Source organism: Artibeus jamaicensis, unplaced genomic scaffold, assembly GCF_021234435.1.
Source record: "Artibeus jamaicensis isolate MK-2021 breed Jamaican fruit bat unplaced genomic scaffold, CSHL_Jam_final contig_471, whole genome shotgun sequence".
In the NCBI taxonomy this organism is placed as follows: domain Eukaryota; kingdom Metazoa; phylum Chordata; class Mammalia; order Chiroptera; family Phyllostomidae; genus Artibeus; species Artibeus jamaicensis.
This window is the reverse complement of record NW_026521850.1, coordinates 6,766,514-6,783,437: the sequence shown is the minus strand read 5'-3', so window position 1 is coordinate 6,783,437 and position 16,924 is coordinate 6,766,514. Positions and strand designations below refer to the sequence as shown.

Genomic DNA, 16,924 nt, shown 5'->3' with positions numbered 1-16,924 from the left:
CAGGTCTGGTCAGCCACCAGGGCTGCTTTCTCGGAGATAAACTGATTGGCATCCCTTCCTGGCAGACTTCCACATGTGGAACAAGCCTTCCCATCAGACTCCAGATAAAGGAAAGCAGGTCACTTACCTTTTCTAAGCCTCAGTTTCCTTATCTGTAAGTGAGAGTAGCCACAGCACCGAAGATGAAGTGAGAAAGCCTCTCCGGGGGAGGAGGGAGCTGACTGTGGAGACACAGGGAGACTCTGGGCAGAGACAATGGCCCGGATGAGACGGAGATTTGAAACGTGACTTGAAAGGGGCCCCCGTGCGTGAGGGTAGATGGTTTTCTGTAGTTGCACTTTGCAGCCTGGGAGTAAGGACTTGTAAAGGGCAAATGTGTGGATCACCCACAGTTGGAGGTTAGTGAGGCTGACTTTTTTGAAGGAGCAAGGGGCTGGGAACCTAGAGTACTGACTAAGAAGCGGGAGAAGACTGCCAGGGACTCCAGGGCATGGAGAGAAGGAAGGACAGGCGCAGTGGGGGTGCGAGGAGAAGGTAAGGACTAGGAGGGTGAAAGGTTGTGTCCCAAGACTGGAATTTAAAGTTCCTGGTGCAGAGTAGTTCTGGGAATTATGAGGAGGTGACCGAAGAGGTAGGTGGGTGATCGTTGCTGAAGCTGTCAGATGCCCTTGAGGCCCTGGCCGTCCACAGTGCCACAGCAGTTGCCCAAGGAAGAAGGCAGGGTTTGCTATGGAGTGGACCAGATCCCGAGCTGTTTATCATTTCTGCAGTTGTACCCTCTTCCAATCTCAAAAAAGGGGGAGGAGGGATCATAAATAAAGAGTCTTCTCATGCCCTGGCCGGTGTGGCTAAGTGGATTGAGCACCAGTCTGCGAGCAAAAGGGTCAGTGATTCAGTTTCCAGTCAAGGCATATGCCTGGGTTGCCATCCAGGTCCCCAGTTGGGGGTGCACAAGAGGCAACCACACATTAATGTTCCTCTCCCTCTCTTTCTTCCTCCCTCCCCCTCTCTAAAAATAAATAAAATCTTAAAAAAAGAAAGAGCTTTCTCTGTCTGGCTCTTTCACTTAGCAATGTGCATTTAAGATTCATCCATATCTTTATATGGCTTGATGTCTTTTTTTAATGAATACTATTCCACCATATGGATATACTAGTTGGTCTATCTATTCCCTTATTGAAGGATATCTTACTTACTTCCAGCTCTTGGTGATTATGAATAATGCTATAACCAATGCATGCTGTGTGTGTGCAGAAGGTTGCAGATGAGCTGGGTAAATGCCTAGCAGCACGATTACTGGGCTGGGCCAGCACCGTTCTGTATCCCACCAGCGACGGGTGGCAGTCCGTGCCGTCTCGGGTCTTTGCCTGCAGTTAGTACTGTCAGGGCTTTACAATTTTACTGACTCATTTATTTCATCCATTCTGGGGGTGTGTGTGTGGTGATCCCACTTTCCTTTGCTTTGTCCTGCCTCTCCTGGGTACCCCACATGAAGAGCAGGGCAGACTGCCACACAAGAGTGGCGTGTCGGTGTCACAGCGGCCACTGGGTGAGGGGAAAGAAAGCATGTTATGTAAAATCAGGTGAGGGATGCAGGATTGAGAACACTCAGGGAGGAGATGATCAGGGTTTTTCAGGTAACTGAGGGGTCCCTATGGGGGAGCTGAGTAAGCAGAGCCTGTGGGGCTTACTCAGTAAGGACAAGGACCAGGGGACAGGCGTGGGGAGGCAGTGGCTGCATCCCACTAGCAGGCAGCTCCCTCCCCACCCATGAGCGCCCAGGTGGAGACCTAACAGGGCTTGGTCACAATGCCTGGGCAGTGGCACGGTGGGGGGGCTGCGGAGCAGGGTCGGCCCCGAGGTGTCTCCCAGCTCCAGGTTTCCAGAAAAGCTGTGAATAGACTTGAGAGAAATTTATGGCAAAGTAGATTTCTCATAGGAAAAGAGAATTTTTTAACTTGAAATTTTCTTTATGCTTTGTTTTATTTGTGGGTGATTAAAATTCTTTGTGTTCATAACTATTTTCCTTTATTCATCTGTAATACTGTTGTGAAATTTCTCAGGTGATATCTTAGTCTTTAGTGGTGAAACTCTTGTTCTAGTTATACCACTGGAACAATAATGGTAATAATAATAGCTTATATGTTTTAAAAGCTCATTAGCACTATGTCCCAGTGGCGTTTATCCCAGGTGTGCGTGACTGGTCCAGTGATGCAATCCATTGCATGTATTGGCTAAAGACGGAAAGTGACATTGTCATGCCAGTTGATTCAAAAAAGCATTTGACAACATTCAGCACCCCTTCATGACAAAAAGAAAATCTCAGCAAATTCGGAACAAGGGGAACTTTTCAGCTTGATGAAGGACATTTACAAAATTCTGCCGCCAACATCACACTCAGCGGTGAGACACTAGAGGAACAAGGCAGCGAGGCGCTCTGTTACCACTTCCATTCAGCATCGTGTTGGAGGTCCTGACCAGTGCACCGAGACAGGAAAAAATGATGTACAGATTGCAAAGAAAGAAAACTCTTTATTCACAGATGACATAATTATCTGTGTAGAAAAATCTCAAATCTACTTTAAAAACTCCTGGAACTAATACGTGAGTGTACTGTATAGCAAGATCGCAGCTTACAAGATCAGTATACAAAAGCTTCCCTATTCCAGCGATGGAAATTTGGAGTTAGAAGTTTAAAAAAATTTACAGTAGTGTGTGCACACACACATGAAAAAATACTTAGTTATAACACTAACAAGTAGATACTCGTTCTTTATGCAAAAAACTACAAAACACTGATGCAGAAACTCAAAGTAGATGGAAATACATAGGGTTATATTCTGTCTTCAGATTAGAAGTCAGTAATAAGATGTCAGTGAATCTCAGCAAGCTATTTTATAAATATCAATAAACTGATTTTAAAGTTCATGCAGGTAGGCTAGAGACATGGAATAACTGAAACAATGCTGAAAAAGAGCAAAGTCGGAGGACACTCCCTACCTGAGCTCAGGACAGCGAAGCTACAGCAATCAAGACAGTGTGGTATTGACCAGGGACTGGACATCCAGAACCATGGGACAGGACAAACATAGTCACTGGGCCTTTTTTTAATAAAGATTTTATTTATTTTTCAAGAGAAAGGAAAGGAGGGAGAAAGAGAGGGAGAGAATATAGATGCACTAGAGAAACATCCATTGATTTCCTCTCTCACACCCCCAACTGGGGACCTGGCCTGCAAAGCATGCACGCACCCTGACTGGGAATCAAACTGGTGACCATTTGCCTTGTGGGATGATGCCCCACCCACTGAGCCATGCTGGTCAGGGCTAGTCACTTGGTCTTTGACAAATGCATGGGGACATTCAGTGGAGAAAGGCTAATTTCTCAACAAATGATGCTGGAATAATTAATTGGAGTTTTTCGCACATGTAAAAAATTAGCCTAGACACAGACTTTAGACCTTTCATAAAAATTAGCTCAAAATGAGTCATAGACCTAAATGTAAAAGTCAAAACTATAAAACTTTTAGGAAAAAGCAGAGAAGAAAATCTACATGACCTTTGGTGATGAGTTATTAGATATAATAGTGTAAAGTACAATTCGTGAAAGAAAAACTTGAAAAGTTGGACTTTACTAAAATTAAAATTTTCCATTCTGCAAAAGACATTGCTAAGAGAATAAAAAGATGGGGAAAAGTATTTGCAAAACACATGTCTGATAAAAGACTTATATCCAAAATATACTCTGAAAAGTCAACAATAAGAAAACAACCCAATTAAAAAATGGGCACGAGATCTGGACACCTCACTAAAGAAATGTGCAGATGGCGGATAACACGAGAAGATGCTCAACATCATTTGTCTTTGGGGAATGCAAAACACTGCACACCTATTAAAATGGCTAAAAATACAGTAAAAAACCCCCAACAAATACTAGTTGCTGACAAATACCTGGAACAGCACAAACTCTCATCCATCGCTGGTGGGAGTGCAAAATGGTACACATACGATCCAGTGATTGTGTGGCTAGGGGTTTGGCTTTTGATACCATTAAAAGGATCCTAGGCTCCTTGGAGAAGGGGCTGGTTTAGGGCTGGGCAGGAAACTAAGATGCGCCTGTGGCCCCACAGATCACCGCACAGTGAGGAAATGCTCCAGCAAGCCCACGGACCAGAACAGCGCCAGGTCCTGTCAGAGGGAAGGGACTCAGGGACCAGCTGAAAGAGGTCTCGGTGGCCAAAGCCAGAACAACCTGAGCAAAAAAATAAATAACTTAGTATTGGATTACAACTCAAAGCGTAAAATAAATATATGTGAGTCCATTCTGATACAAGTTGTTGAATAAATAAATGGAGGAGGGAAGACAAACCTCTCATGCAGAAGAATTACCAATAATTTATGTAGATATTTTGCAACGTGGATAACAGCTGCTCACTTTCCTCTCTAGCGACTTCCTTGGAAAGTTTGAGGTCAAAGTATTACTTATGCAACCAATTCCCTATTGATGGACATTTTGTTTTTTCTCTTCTTCTGCTTTATAAATAGTGCTTTAGTGAAGCTGTATACATATGTCCCTCTAAACTTCTATATATTCATAAGATAAATATTCTTGGGAGAATGTAACTATCATCTTGAAAGATCCATTCAAGTTGTTCTTCAAATGGCCCTTTGAATTTTTATTTCCCAAAATAGTGTATAAAAGTACCAGCTCCTCCACACTTGGTACAATATATGACTCACAAAGGGCTAGTGTGTTTTCTTTGATGTACAAAGGCCATTTACTCATCAATAGCAAGAGGACAGATGCCCCAACAGAAAGATGGGTAAAAGACCTGAGCAGGTAATTCACAAGGCAAATAGCACAAGTAGTCTATAAATATCTGTAACCCCCCCAAAACTGGGAAAAAAAAAGTGCAAAAAGTGTTAACTGAGTAGTCATGAAAGAAATGCAAAGTAGAAGCAGTGAGACATTGTTTTGTACATAAGTCTAGTAGAAAAGAGAAGAGCTGGAATAGCCAGTGTATTTGCCTATGTGTGGGAACCCGGATCTGCTCAAACTTGTTGATAAACAAATAGACCTTTTCGAGGCCAAGGTTTTTATATATACTTTTGAAAAACAGGTGCACATAATTTTATTTACTGTACGTTACAGGAATTTATCCCGAGCCTTTATTAAAACTATGTAAAGATATGGGTTTAAAGATTTTTACCACATCCACAAAGTAAATAGCGACCCAACAATAGGGCTCACTTGATGACGATACGTCCCTTGGATGCAATACTTAGCTGCTGCTAAAAATTGAATCTTAGAAGAATACCGATTCGCTTATAAAAATCCTGATGACAGTATGATCAGTATGTACCACTTTAGTTGCAAAATAGAAATGCACACTGTTCACATGGAGAAAAGACAGAACATGCGCCACGGTCTTGACCACAGGCTCTGCGTGTGAGAACGACGTTGCAGTGGCTCGTCTTTGTGCCCGTTTCCGTTTCCCTGGTTTTCTGCGTTGAGCTCCTCTCAAATTTGTAGTTAGAAAAGAGAGTTAAAAATGTTTAAAACTGCTCACCCCCTTTGTAGTGTTTTCTCATCTGCCCCCTCTCTCCATCTGCTCCAGCGTGGCCCTCATTCGGGCCTCCCATCTCTCACTTAGGCCCTTGCGCCAGCTTCCTGGGGGTGTCCATGCAAAGCACTCCAGCCTGTCCTCCTCCTGCTCAGAAGCCTCTGGGACTCCCCCGTGTACCCTTTCCACTGCCGTGCTGCACCAGACCCCCACAAACTTCCCTCCCCTTCTCAGTCTCCCTCACTGCCCCCAGCCCACAGAGTACCTGCCACAGCCGCCCTGCCAGCCTATTCGGCTCTCCCTGGTCTTGTCGAATACAGCCACACCGCAGTGCCATCTGTACCTGTTAAAAGTCTACCCATCTTTCAAGGCCTGCCTCCTCCAGGAAGCCTTTCTCTGTCATCACCTCCCTCCATACTCCAGTTCAGGCCATGGTCACTGGCTGCTTTTTAATACAGTGGTTTCTGGAGGGTCCTGCCTCCTCCCTCTGGTCAGCTTCTTACCAGGCAAACACTGAAGGGCCTGGACTCGCGGTGCCCAGAGCCCACGCGCAGTGAGGGCTCCATGGCCGTCGGTTGGACTGAACTGGCCCAGAGTTGCCTCTGCATACCATGTGCTATAGGTCAGGGTCAACTCTGCCTGTTCCACAGTTAGGCCTTCAATGTATGTGATTTTCTGGCAGGCAGGAATCTATCAAATTATACAGTGCACATGGATGATCACACTCGAGATTATGTGGCATAAAAATGTGCATGTATTAAAATATAAGGTTTATGGGCCTATCACTGGGTATCCAGAGTATCTTTCTTCCATAACTACCCATTAAACATTTGAGTCTGAACCTAATTTTAGACAATTCCTTGGAAAAAGTGATTCCATGGGAACTGGGGCATGTCCTGGAGGCAGCCACAGATAATTACGCAGAGAAAGCTTTTCTATAATATTCCTGCTTCATGTGAAAAGCAAGGTTTTGATTCTTGGTTACTCTTTCCTAGTTTTCTCATGGAAAAGCAACAGTACTTGAGTGGAGAGAGTATATTTGGTTGCAGCCATAAACATGCTTTGTTAACTCTGGAGTATCCTTAACCTTCATTGCTTTAGGGAACTTTGAAACAACTAAATTTAAATTAGTATTTGGATGACCATATCCTAGAAAGTTAAACTTGTTACAATTGTGCAAATGTTGGTAAATTCTTCTTGTCTTATGTCTGGCTGGGGATGTGGGTGTCATGGGTGTGCATACCCCTGTGGCCATTTGTCCATCTGTCCATCCATCCATCCATCCACCCAGCCCTGGTCTCCCACAACTGGGGTCCTTCTGAATAGGACTCCTGTCTGTTCATCTCAAAGTTCCCTGCGGCACTTTAGAGAGACTCATCTGTCGGCTCAGTCACACCCTGGAGACAACAGAAGCACGCACTTCGCCCAGCACACGGAGTGTGTTGGAGAGGCGGTGCTGGGGATGCGGGACATGTTGGCTGGGCTGGTATCATAAAGGAGCCCTCGGCCGCACACCCCAAGGTCGTGCTGTCCCAGTTCCCCAACCTCTCGGAAATGCCGTTGACAGCGGTGGGCAAGGGTGACACGAGCGGCCTGGCATCTAACAAGTCTTCTGGTGTGTGTGTGTGTGTGTCTGTGTGTCTGTGTATGTGTGTTTCACTCCGCAGGTCAGTTTTTGGGTTGTACGAGAAATTCTAACAGCACAGACTTTAAAAATAAGGGCAGAAATCCTGAGCCATTTTGTGAAAATAGCCAAGGTAAGCCATTGTTTTTTTTTCCTTCCCCTCTCCTTTCCTTTCTTTCTTTCTTTGTCCCCCAAAAATGTGTTTCCTCAGTAATTTGGGAGCACCTTTGCACTGGGCCTGCTGGGCAGGGTTCAAACAGGGGCTGAGGCCTGACTTGCACAGACAGAAGCAGCTGGAAGACCAGCCTGGCTGCCCACTTGGGCTCGAGGCCCCCACACGTGCGATAGCAGCAGGCCCCTCCACCTCATGATTTTGGCAGCCGGCCCCAGGGGCTACCCCTGGGATCCATTCATTTGACTTCAGGTTTAGCCAGTGCCAGGCTGATGGGTATGTTAGCCTTGCTGCATGTGATGCCATCACATCCTGCACAGCTTTGTCCCTAGTCAGCAAAGCTCCCAGCTCCTGTCCCCTGGCCTGATGGGTTCTGTCCTCGTCAGTGGTTGGGTACCAGGCTCATGTCTGCATCCCACCTTTGCCCTCCTCCTCTCTCATCTCGGCCAGCCCAGGCTGTGATCCCAGGGGCCTTTCTGGACCACTCTCATCAGTTACACGCCCTGGCCGGCTCCTTCCCATGCACACCCCGACCACTAGGCTTGCCCGAATGAACCCTGGCAGAGCCTCGCTTCACGTGCGCAGGTGGTCTTCCCACCCAGACCCTAGGCCAGCTGTCCTTACTGAGGCCCCCCATAGGCCAGGCACAGTAGCAGGCGCTTTACTGGAATGACTGTATTCTATGCCCACATTATTATTATCCCATTTCCAGAGGATGAGGGGAGGCTTAGAGAGCTGAGTGTCCATGCCCAGGGCCCCCCAGAACATTAGTGGGAGCATGCTCTCTGCCCTCGGGGAGCTGCCCCCATGGGACAGTGAAGTGCATCCATGTATAAAGTGTGTGTGTTGCAGGCAGTACACACTTTGTGTCTTGTGCATTCTGGAGTACTCACACCAGCCTGGGCCTTGGCTTCCTACTGGGCCATGGGAGAAAGTGGGATCAGGTTACAGCCCACCTGGTGCTTTCAGTTTGGAAATGAGTCTATGGTCTCCGCCCAAGGGATCGGAATCGATCCCCCTTTAACCTCTGCCATCTTCCATGGTGGATTGCCACACAGCACCGCACCCTGGAATGGTTTTGCGCAAGCTCATCCTTTCTCGGGGCCTTCGTTTCCCATCTATTCGATGAAAGGGGCGGGTTAGATGGTCTCCCAGGGGACCTTCAGCTCTGAAGCAGTTCTGTGACAGGCGCAAGAATTCAGGTGTGCAGGGCGAAATTCAGTTCACACAGGGAAACCTGTTGTCACACAACAGGAAGTAATCGGAACTCGATGAGATGTGCGGCACGAGTGTGAGCTGCGTGGTCAGGGAGAAATGTCCGGGCAGGAGGGCTTTTCACTTATTCGTTCACTTTACTGGGCCCTACTGGGTGTTCCCTGAGGGCAGGGACAAAGCTGCGTCTGCTGTTATGTCCCCAGTGCCTGTCATAGCACACAGTAGGCAAGTAAAAGCAAGTGCAGCCCCGTGTGCGAAGGAGATACACAGGCTGTCATGGGACCAAGGGGGGTGGGGCCCCAGCCTGCCCAGACTTGGAAACATGGTCAGGAAAGACGTAGTAGGGGAAGGAGCACCTGGGCTTGGAAGTACCCAGGACGAGCAACGGGGACATGTTGGGGGACAAGTGTCCCCAACAAAGAGTGAGCAACCCATGTCACCTTGAGTGTCTGCCCTGGTGTCAGGGAGGGGTCTAAGCAGCTCGTGTGAGCTGTGCCAGGTAGCAGAGGGGCCATGATTAACTTCGTCATTTGAGGATGAGGATGCCAAGGCTCAGAAGTAGTACTCAGAAGCAGTGACTGTGCCCAAGGACACAGGAGCACTGGGGGCTGGGACTGGAACCAGAGGCCCCTCTTGGTTCCGCAGAGCCTGCTTGCTGACCCAAACGTCACTGACCCCCAGTGAGAAAGGCGGAGCCCCAGCCCTGTTAGCAGGTTCCCCTTGGCATGAAACCAAGAACAGAGCAATCACGTTTTCCTATACTTCCTCTCGGCTCTGTCCCCTCCTGTTGTCCTCCGTGGCAAGGAACTTATCTGAGACCCGGGTGAGGCCCATTGTTCACACTCATTCGGGGTCTGCTTCGGAGGAGCACAGCCAGGCGAGTAGGAAGCCAGAGCGCTGTCCTCCGGCCGAGAGACTCATGCAGATGGATACCATCTTTCCTTAGCCCTTCTCATCCGTGAGTTAAGGTAGTTGCAGGAGACCCTCGTCAGTCTTGGTGGTGCAGCTGAGGTTTTGGTTACGAAAGCCTGTTGGGACAGCTCAGACTCGTCTGAAACAAGAACACGAAGGACGCTCTCAAACCTTGTTCTGAGCCATGTTTCTGCCCAGCAGCCAGACAAGGCTGCTTGTGAAATTCTGCAGATGCTGTGGATGCAGACTCACCTTTGGACAATTTGAAAGGAAAAGAGCATATGGTTTCTATGAACTTCCTAGAACTATATTTTCTACATGAGGTATTTTAAGTGTAATTGAATTTCATAAATATGACAACATTTGGTAACACTTGAGTGTGTTTTTGTTCTGTTGTTTATAGCAGCAAAATAATCTATTGCATGTCTTTTTTCAGAAACTTCTAGAACTCAACAACCTTCATTCTCTCATGTCTGTGGTGTCAGCATTACAGAGTGCGCCCATCTTCAGGCTGACAAAAACCTGGGCTGTAAGTTAATCTTCCCGAGTCTGTGCCTTTCACTTTGGCTGTCATTTCGTCGGTGAAGCTCTTTATTCCTTCAGCCCCAGAAGGCTTTCACTGACAGTCTGCCCTTTGCTGACGACAGAGGACGACTGTGGGTTAACGACGCTCTCCTCTCTCCTTCAGCAACCTCAGCCCCATTCTGGGATAAGGAAGTGGGGGGACATGGGAGTGCACGGGTTTGGAAGCCCCCTGGAGTGGGCCTTCTCACACCCTGCGGCGTCCTGCGTGGTGGCCGGGTCAGCAACGTGACTTCTGCCTGGCACTCGGCTGGCGCTCCTCTCTGGCAGGCTCCAAACTGCGCTCGGGAAGGTCTCCGGGCTGATGGTTTGCAGCTGCCCTGGGTTGCAGGCCATATAGCCAGGAGTTTCTCTGGAGAAACCTGTGACCCTCATGTAAGGAAAAATGATTTTTTTTCCTGAAGGCCATGGATAATTTGAGGCCAGGGGTGGAGTCTGAGAGTTATATAATTGAGTCTGTAGGAAAGTTTTTCTGCTGTAAAAATACTTGAAAACTATCTCAGACCTCTTTCTCCTCCTTCGCTTGGCGCAGGGCCTGACACGGGAAAGTAATTGCTCTTTCCATAGCTCATTAGCATTCACCTCCCGGCCCGCCTGGTGCAGGGTCTCTCACGGCCGCACAGCGCAGCCTTCAAGGCCTGTTTATGTCCCGTGGAACCGAAGGAAACTGTATGGGATTGTCAGCTGTGCTTCTGCAGCTCGTTTCCCAACTTCATTCTGCCCGTCTGTGGGGCTGGGCTCGGTTCCATGCTTGGCCCGTTTGGGAGCTTTTAAACTTCTTAGAGATCATGCTGTAGGTGATCAGATTTGAGCCTGGTTTCTTCAAAGTACGACTTTACATAGATGTAGCTCTCCAAAGCCGAGTGAGAAGTGTTAGCCTGGTTCAGAAAAGTGGCTTTTCGTTCAGGTGCAGCCCAGAGCCTGGCTCTGGGGACTGGATTCCTGTGTGACACAGGGAGGCTGGCCTGGGTCGGCAGTTTTCCATCAATGCCTTTGGAGCCCTGGGGCTCCTCATAGCTGCTCTGGGGGCCACGAGGAGCTGGGGGAGAAGAGGGAGGGTGCCAGGCAGACAGCCGGGACACTGTTTCCACCAGCGCCCCAGCTGTCTGTGGCGCTGCTCTGTTCATGTCAGTTTTATGCACTGTGCTTCTGGGTGAATTTCAGTTGAGCAGTGACTTTGGAGGTCGAAAGCAAGTTTGGAAGCCGCTGGCCTCTACAGTGGCCACCAGCCCTGTGATTCCCCGGCTCTGAGCTGTGAGGCTTTTCCAGCAGTTGCCTGGAGATGCTTTTTCAGATGAATTTTCCATCTTTTAGATGCCATTATTACTTCTCGGGCCTCTGGGAGCTGCGTGTGGACCCAGAGGAATACCGTGATTATGAACTTCATGGTGCACAGATTTTACTGTCCGTGATGTCATGACTCTTGATGACCCTCTAAGTTTACAGTTGGTGAGGGGTACTAGCGAGTCTTGCAAGCCCCCTCTCACTCACCTGTCCTGCTAGTCCCAGGACACTGGTTTGCACAGAGCCTTTGGGAACTGGAGGGGCCAAACATGTCATCTTTTCCCATCATCCTGGTCACTCCAGCCCAGCAGAATTGATGACAGTATTGTGCCCCCGTCGTTCTCCCCACACCTGTCCTTTCACGGCGCACAGCACATCTGCTCTGAGGTTTTGTTTACAGGTCTGCCTTCCCCCTCTAACTGCTTTTGTCACGATCAAGTCTGGTTGTTCCCTGTATCCCCAGTGGGTGTCAGAGCTGACATGGTGCAGCCTTGCCTTGCTGGACCCCATAGTCCCTGTTCTTGGCCAGTGTGCCAGCTGACTTGTCAGTGACGAAACCTGGTGTTGGGATCGGGCTGGGCAGAGGGCGGGAGGGAGAAACAGGCACATATGCTGCTTGGGAAGTGGGTCTGGAGGCGTGAGGCCAGTACACTGCCCTGGGGACAGGGTAGGACTGGCTCCTGGGGTTGCCCTGAAACCCTGGATATCTGGGAAACTTGGATCAAAGTGAGGTACAGGTGTGGGAGGAGACCGGCCACTCGGTTGCACCATGGGTGACCCCCAATGATGCTGCCCTGTCCTACAGCTAATGACCAAGTACCTGGATGAGCTGGGACAGAACCAAGATTGACACCAAGGTTAGGCCTGCACATTGTAGGCCCGTCATGAGTGCTGGCTAGATGCACAGACAGGAAGGGAATCACCTTCCGCTGGCCTGGGTTGAAAACGCAGGCAGGATCCGATGTATCCCAGCACTAGGGCCACTTTGGAGTATTGGCTTCCCCAGAGCCACGAGGCCTTAGAAGTTGCATCAGCCAATTCTGATTTCCTGAGTATACACATTACGATGTGTACTTATTCATTCTGCAGATCAAATATTTATTGAATGCCTCTTCCACGCCAGGCCCTTAGGCTCTGCTCAAGGCCCCTGTCTTCATGAGCTTTTTAATGTTATTCAGAGGAGACAGACATGTCATTGAGGGAGAATAAACATATGCCGAGTCTGGCTGGCACAAGAGGTAATTGATGTTTGTTGAATGCATGAAGTAATGAACAGAGAACTGTCAGATGGGAACAAAATGAAGCAGAAGACTAAGACAGGAAGATGTGATAGAAATGACGGGGTGTTCAGGGAAGGTCTGAATAACAAAAGGAGCCAGCCGTGCTGAAATGAGGGCGTGAGCATTCTAGGCAGAGGGCAGGGCCAGTGCAGAGTCCCACAGCAGGAAGAAACGCAAAGGCCAGTGATGCAGGAACATGGCCCGGGAGGAGGTGGTACCTGATGCTGTGGGTGGGAGGTGGGACCGATCACGGAGGGCTCATGCCTGGGAGAGGAGTTATGTTGTATTCTAAGTGTGGGAAGGGGGTTTAAACAGGAGACCGCTGTGATCTGCTTTACAGCTGGTTTTGTTTTTTGTTTTTTAATTACTGTTGTTACTGTGTGGAAAACAAATTGAGTGGGGGATTCTGGAAGAAGCCAACAGCGGAAGTGGGGCCTAGTTAGGACGTTAGGGCCGAATCCAGGAGAGAGGTGTTGCTGGCTGGGATGGAGGAAGTGGCGGTGGACATGGAGGGAAGTACACTGGTCGGGAAGGCATTCTGAAGATGGAATTGGCAGGGTCTGCGATGGATGGGATGTTGGAGATGAGGAAAAGAAATGAAGGACAGAGGATTCCTGGGTTTTGGGCCCAAGCAACTGGGAAACGGTGTAACCTGGTCCCAGTAGGAGGCTGACTTATTCGTGAGTGACCTGGGGGATGGAATTCCTGGAGAATGGGTGAGTCACTCATAATAGTAATTATAGCCATGTGCTGCACATCATCCACACTCATCCACACACACCCACGTGCACACACATATGCGCGCGCATACACGCACAGCTAGCTCCGTGCACATTCCTATTGTGATTCACTCTTTCCTACTGAATTGATCCAGAGATTTAGAGATTTTGACTCATCTGCAGCAGCAAAGTGAAAACTGGAGTTTCTGGCTGGGAGGGCATCTCAGCCGGTGGGTCAGGAGGCCTGGCCTGCAGGGTGGTGACCCGGAAGGGGAGCTTTCTGAGAATGGGGCTCTCACTCCCAGATATCTGGGGGCGCAGAGTCACCAAGCTGCGGTTCTGAGAATGGCTACTTGGCAAATACCCTGAGAAGACAGATGTGTTCATATTTTGGATTTTAGAGTCTTTCATCCAGGAAGTGTCCCAGTAAGCCCCCTCGGATGTTGTTGAGAAGGTGGTGACAGGCACGGGCTGCCTGTTCAGGTTTTCCCGAGCCTTGGGTGAGGGGGGAGGAGATGGGAGGCACCCCCCAGTTGTCCTTCCCCAGACATTCCTCAGAAGTTCCCAACCACGAATTCTGCTGACACTGCCACCCTCATCCTCCTTGACATCCTCACAACGTTGGACACTGTTCATCACCCTCCTCCTGAAAAATCTCTTCTCACTCGACTTGTTCCCTTCCTGCTATCTGTCCGCTGGCTCCTCCCTGCTGGCTTTTGTTCCTCCCACCCACTAAGTGTTCTGGAGGCTCTGACCCCACTTCCTACCCTACCCAGTCCACTTCTCATCCCTAGGGGATGTCACCGGCTTGGAGAGCATCAGCCATCAGCTCTGTGCCCCGGAGGTGGCTGCCCCCTCAGCTCTCACCCCAGCCTCTTTCCGGAGCCCTAGACCTGCGTTCCCACGCCTGCCTACCCCCCCGTCCTCTGCTCACGTGTTCCTCGGACAGCTCACAGCTTGGCATGTCTGAAATCCAACTTGGGTTTCCAGGAAGTGACAGTGAGTGCCAGAAGCCTCTCTTAGCAGACTGTGTTTTGGACTTTGAGGCAATATGGTAGACTGAGCTGATGAGGAAAGGCCCCTCCCTCCCAACTGCTTGCTTCAAACACAGAAACACAAATAAATGCTGGATAAAATGCAACCAAGTTAAAAACCAAGGAGCGAAGCTGAGATAGGAGCTAAGAAAGGGAAGTCACTATCAGCTAGAAATAAAGAACGAGTGAGCACAGTGAGCAGAGTCGAGTGGAACTGCTAAGGCCTTTGCAGCCGGGGCTAGGGTCCCCACACATGTGTGGGCCAGGGGAGGTCAAGGCTGCAGACCCACATGCCTAGGGGGCTGGAAGTCAGCTCTCCACAGAAATCAGCCAGTCCTCAGGTGCTACCCCACCAGAAAACTTCTGTTCATTCTAGGGGGGCCCCCGAGGGAACATGAACAAAAAGTCACCTTTGATAGGCTGTCACTCTGGCCTGTAGCTCAGGTGGCTGCTGTGGGGTCTGAATATCACATGACCTGAATTCCCGAATTGGTGTGGGGACCCCAGGCCAAGAAATAAGGGGCAGTGTCCCATGGAGATTAAGGGTGTGGACCCTTGAAACATACCACTTGGCTCAGCCTTGGACCCACATCCCATGGTGCGGACAAAAGGAGTCAATACATAAAAAAGCGTTTAGACTGACGCCTGGCGCCTAGTCAGGTCTAGGCACGTGTTAGCTGCTGCTCTGCTTCTGCTGTTACTATTATTATTTTTAGCTCTTCCTGACTGTTCTCAACTGTGCTGGCAGGAGCTGCCATCCCCACAAGCCAGGCCCTTTCCTTTATGACCTGATGTCATTGTCATCTTCCAGCTGGTTTCCTTGCTTCCGGTACACTCTGCAGTCCTTCCCTGCACCACTGCTGGACTGATCGCCCCGAAACAGCTGCGCAGTTTTCACTTCCCCAATTAAAGACCGTTTGAGTGCTCCCCCCAGGGCCCCCCTGGTTTGGGAGGTCTGTGCTCACTGCTCCTTCAGAGCAGCATGTTCTGGAGACCATTTTGAGGCTGCTGTTTTTAACCCTTCGTTGGAACTTCATTTCATTACTGCCAGCTTTGTACTGGCGATGTTCTGTCAGCCAATTTTTAGCCATTGCTTGGACTTCTAACCCTGGGCTTCAGTGATCCCACAGAATAAAGGGAGATATTGAGCTTGGAAGAAAGAGAGGGCCAGCGTGTCTCGATGGACGTTTTGAGAGAAGCTTGCATTGGGAAATGGGCGCTGGATGACTGCTCACAGGTAGTGCGCACCTTGCAGAGTCAGAGGGCTCAGCAGAGGTGTTTTTGGCAGTGGCCGCAGACATCAAAATGTTTCGTACCTACTTCACACCTACTTCCTGGTCCTGAAAAACAAGCCATAAACCTTTCACTGCGGCCAGCAGAGCAGCCGCCCAGCACCTCCAGTCGTGTGCGGAAGGGACGCAAGAGTTGGCCGGAGGAATTTCCTGCTCCAGCGTGGCCACAATCAGCTCATTCTTTCCCCTTTTATTAGTATATGCCGTTCGTGCTTAGCTGCTTGTGATCGGCACCCTGTCTGCACGTTGAGTTGACAGATCTGGAAACGCAGAACCAGTGGTCGAAATGGCCATCACTTGCGCGCAGTGTCCAAATGGCCACCTCAGAAATGTGCTTCGCCGAGTGACGAGTTTCCCGCTCTCCCTGCCTGTCCAGTCTCGTCCAAAGCAGCGCTCACCTGCATTGCTGCTCAGCCGCTGCTCCCTGGCGCATCTCTGTGTTCCTGCCTCCAGACTGCTGCTTGTGCGTTCTTTGCCGTCTGGGTCCTCTCCAGCCCCATAAATTTGGTGTGTGTGTACACATGCATATGAATATCTGTGTGTATGTATGTGTATGTGCATAGAAACTGTTAAAGGATATTTTTATTTTTAAAGATTTTATTTTTTAGAGAGAGGGGAAGGGAGGGAGAAAGAGAGGGAGAGAAGCATCAATGGGTGGTTGCCTCTCACATGCCCTCTACTGGAGACCTGGACTACAACCCAGGCATGTGCCCTGACTGGGAATTGAACTGGTGACTGTTTGGTTTGCAGGCTAGCACTCAATCCGCTGAGCCACGCCAGCCAGGGCAAAAGGACCTTTTTAAAACATAAAATCACTACTCATGCAAATATAAAATGAATACTTGTTAAATATTTTATTTAACTCACGAATGAGTGAGAGAACCAGTAAGGTATTACAACGGTATAAAAAGAGAGCCCAGAGTACTTACAGTCAGGTGAGGAATATTGAAATCATGTTTTATTTATTTATTTTTAATGAAAGATTTTATTTATTTGCATTTAGAGGGGAAGGGAAGGAGAGAAGGAGAGAAACATCAGTGTATGGTTGCCTCTCATGCATCCCCTGCTGGGACCTGGCCTGTAACCCAGGCATGTGCCCTGACTGGGAATCAAACCGCGATCGTCTGATTCTCAGGTCTGCATTCAATCCACTGAGCTACACCAGCCAGGGCTGAAATCATTTTTTAAATGGTTACAAAACTTGCCAGTAAACCCAGGGTAATAATTTGCCTTTCTATAGACCGGAA

The 16,924-nt window shown here is 49.1% G+C and overlaps 1 protein-coding gene across 8 annotated transcripts in view; it reads left to right on the top strand.

Annotated features, from left to right (window-relative positions):
- RALGPS1 (Ral GEF with PH domain and SH3 binding motif 1) overlaps window positions 1-16,924 on the top strand; it is a 233,640-nt gene that overhangs the window by 79,524 nt on the left and 137,192 nt on the right. For 6 of the 8 annotated variants that reach the window (XM_037158690.2, XM_037159020.2, XM_037158833.2 and 3 more), the window contains exons 6-7: window positions 7,231-7,320; window positions 9,923-10,015. The exons of 1 other annotated variant lie outside the window; for it this stretch is intronic. In XM_037158690.2, coding sequence (XP_037014585.1) covers window positions 7,231-7,320; window positions 9,923-10,015 — 183 coding nt within the window. Of the gene's footprint in view, window positions 1-7,230; window positions 7,321-9,396; window positions 9,810-9,922; window positions 10,016-16,924 lie in introns of those variants that run through there. One more of the 8 variants, XM_037159081.2, reaches the window with a different exon arrangement.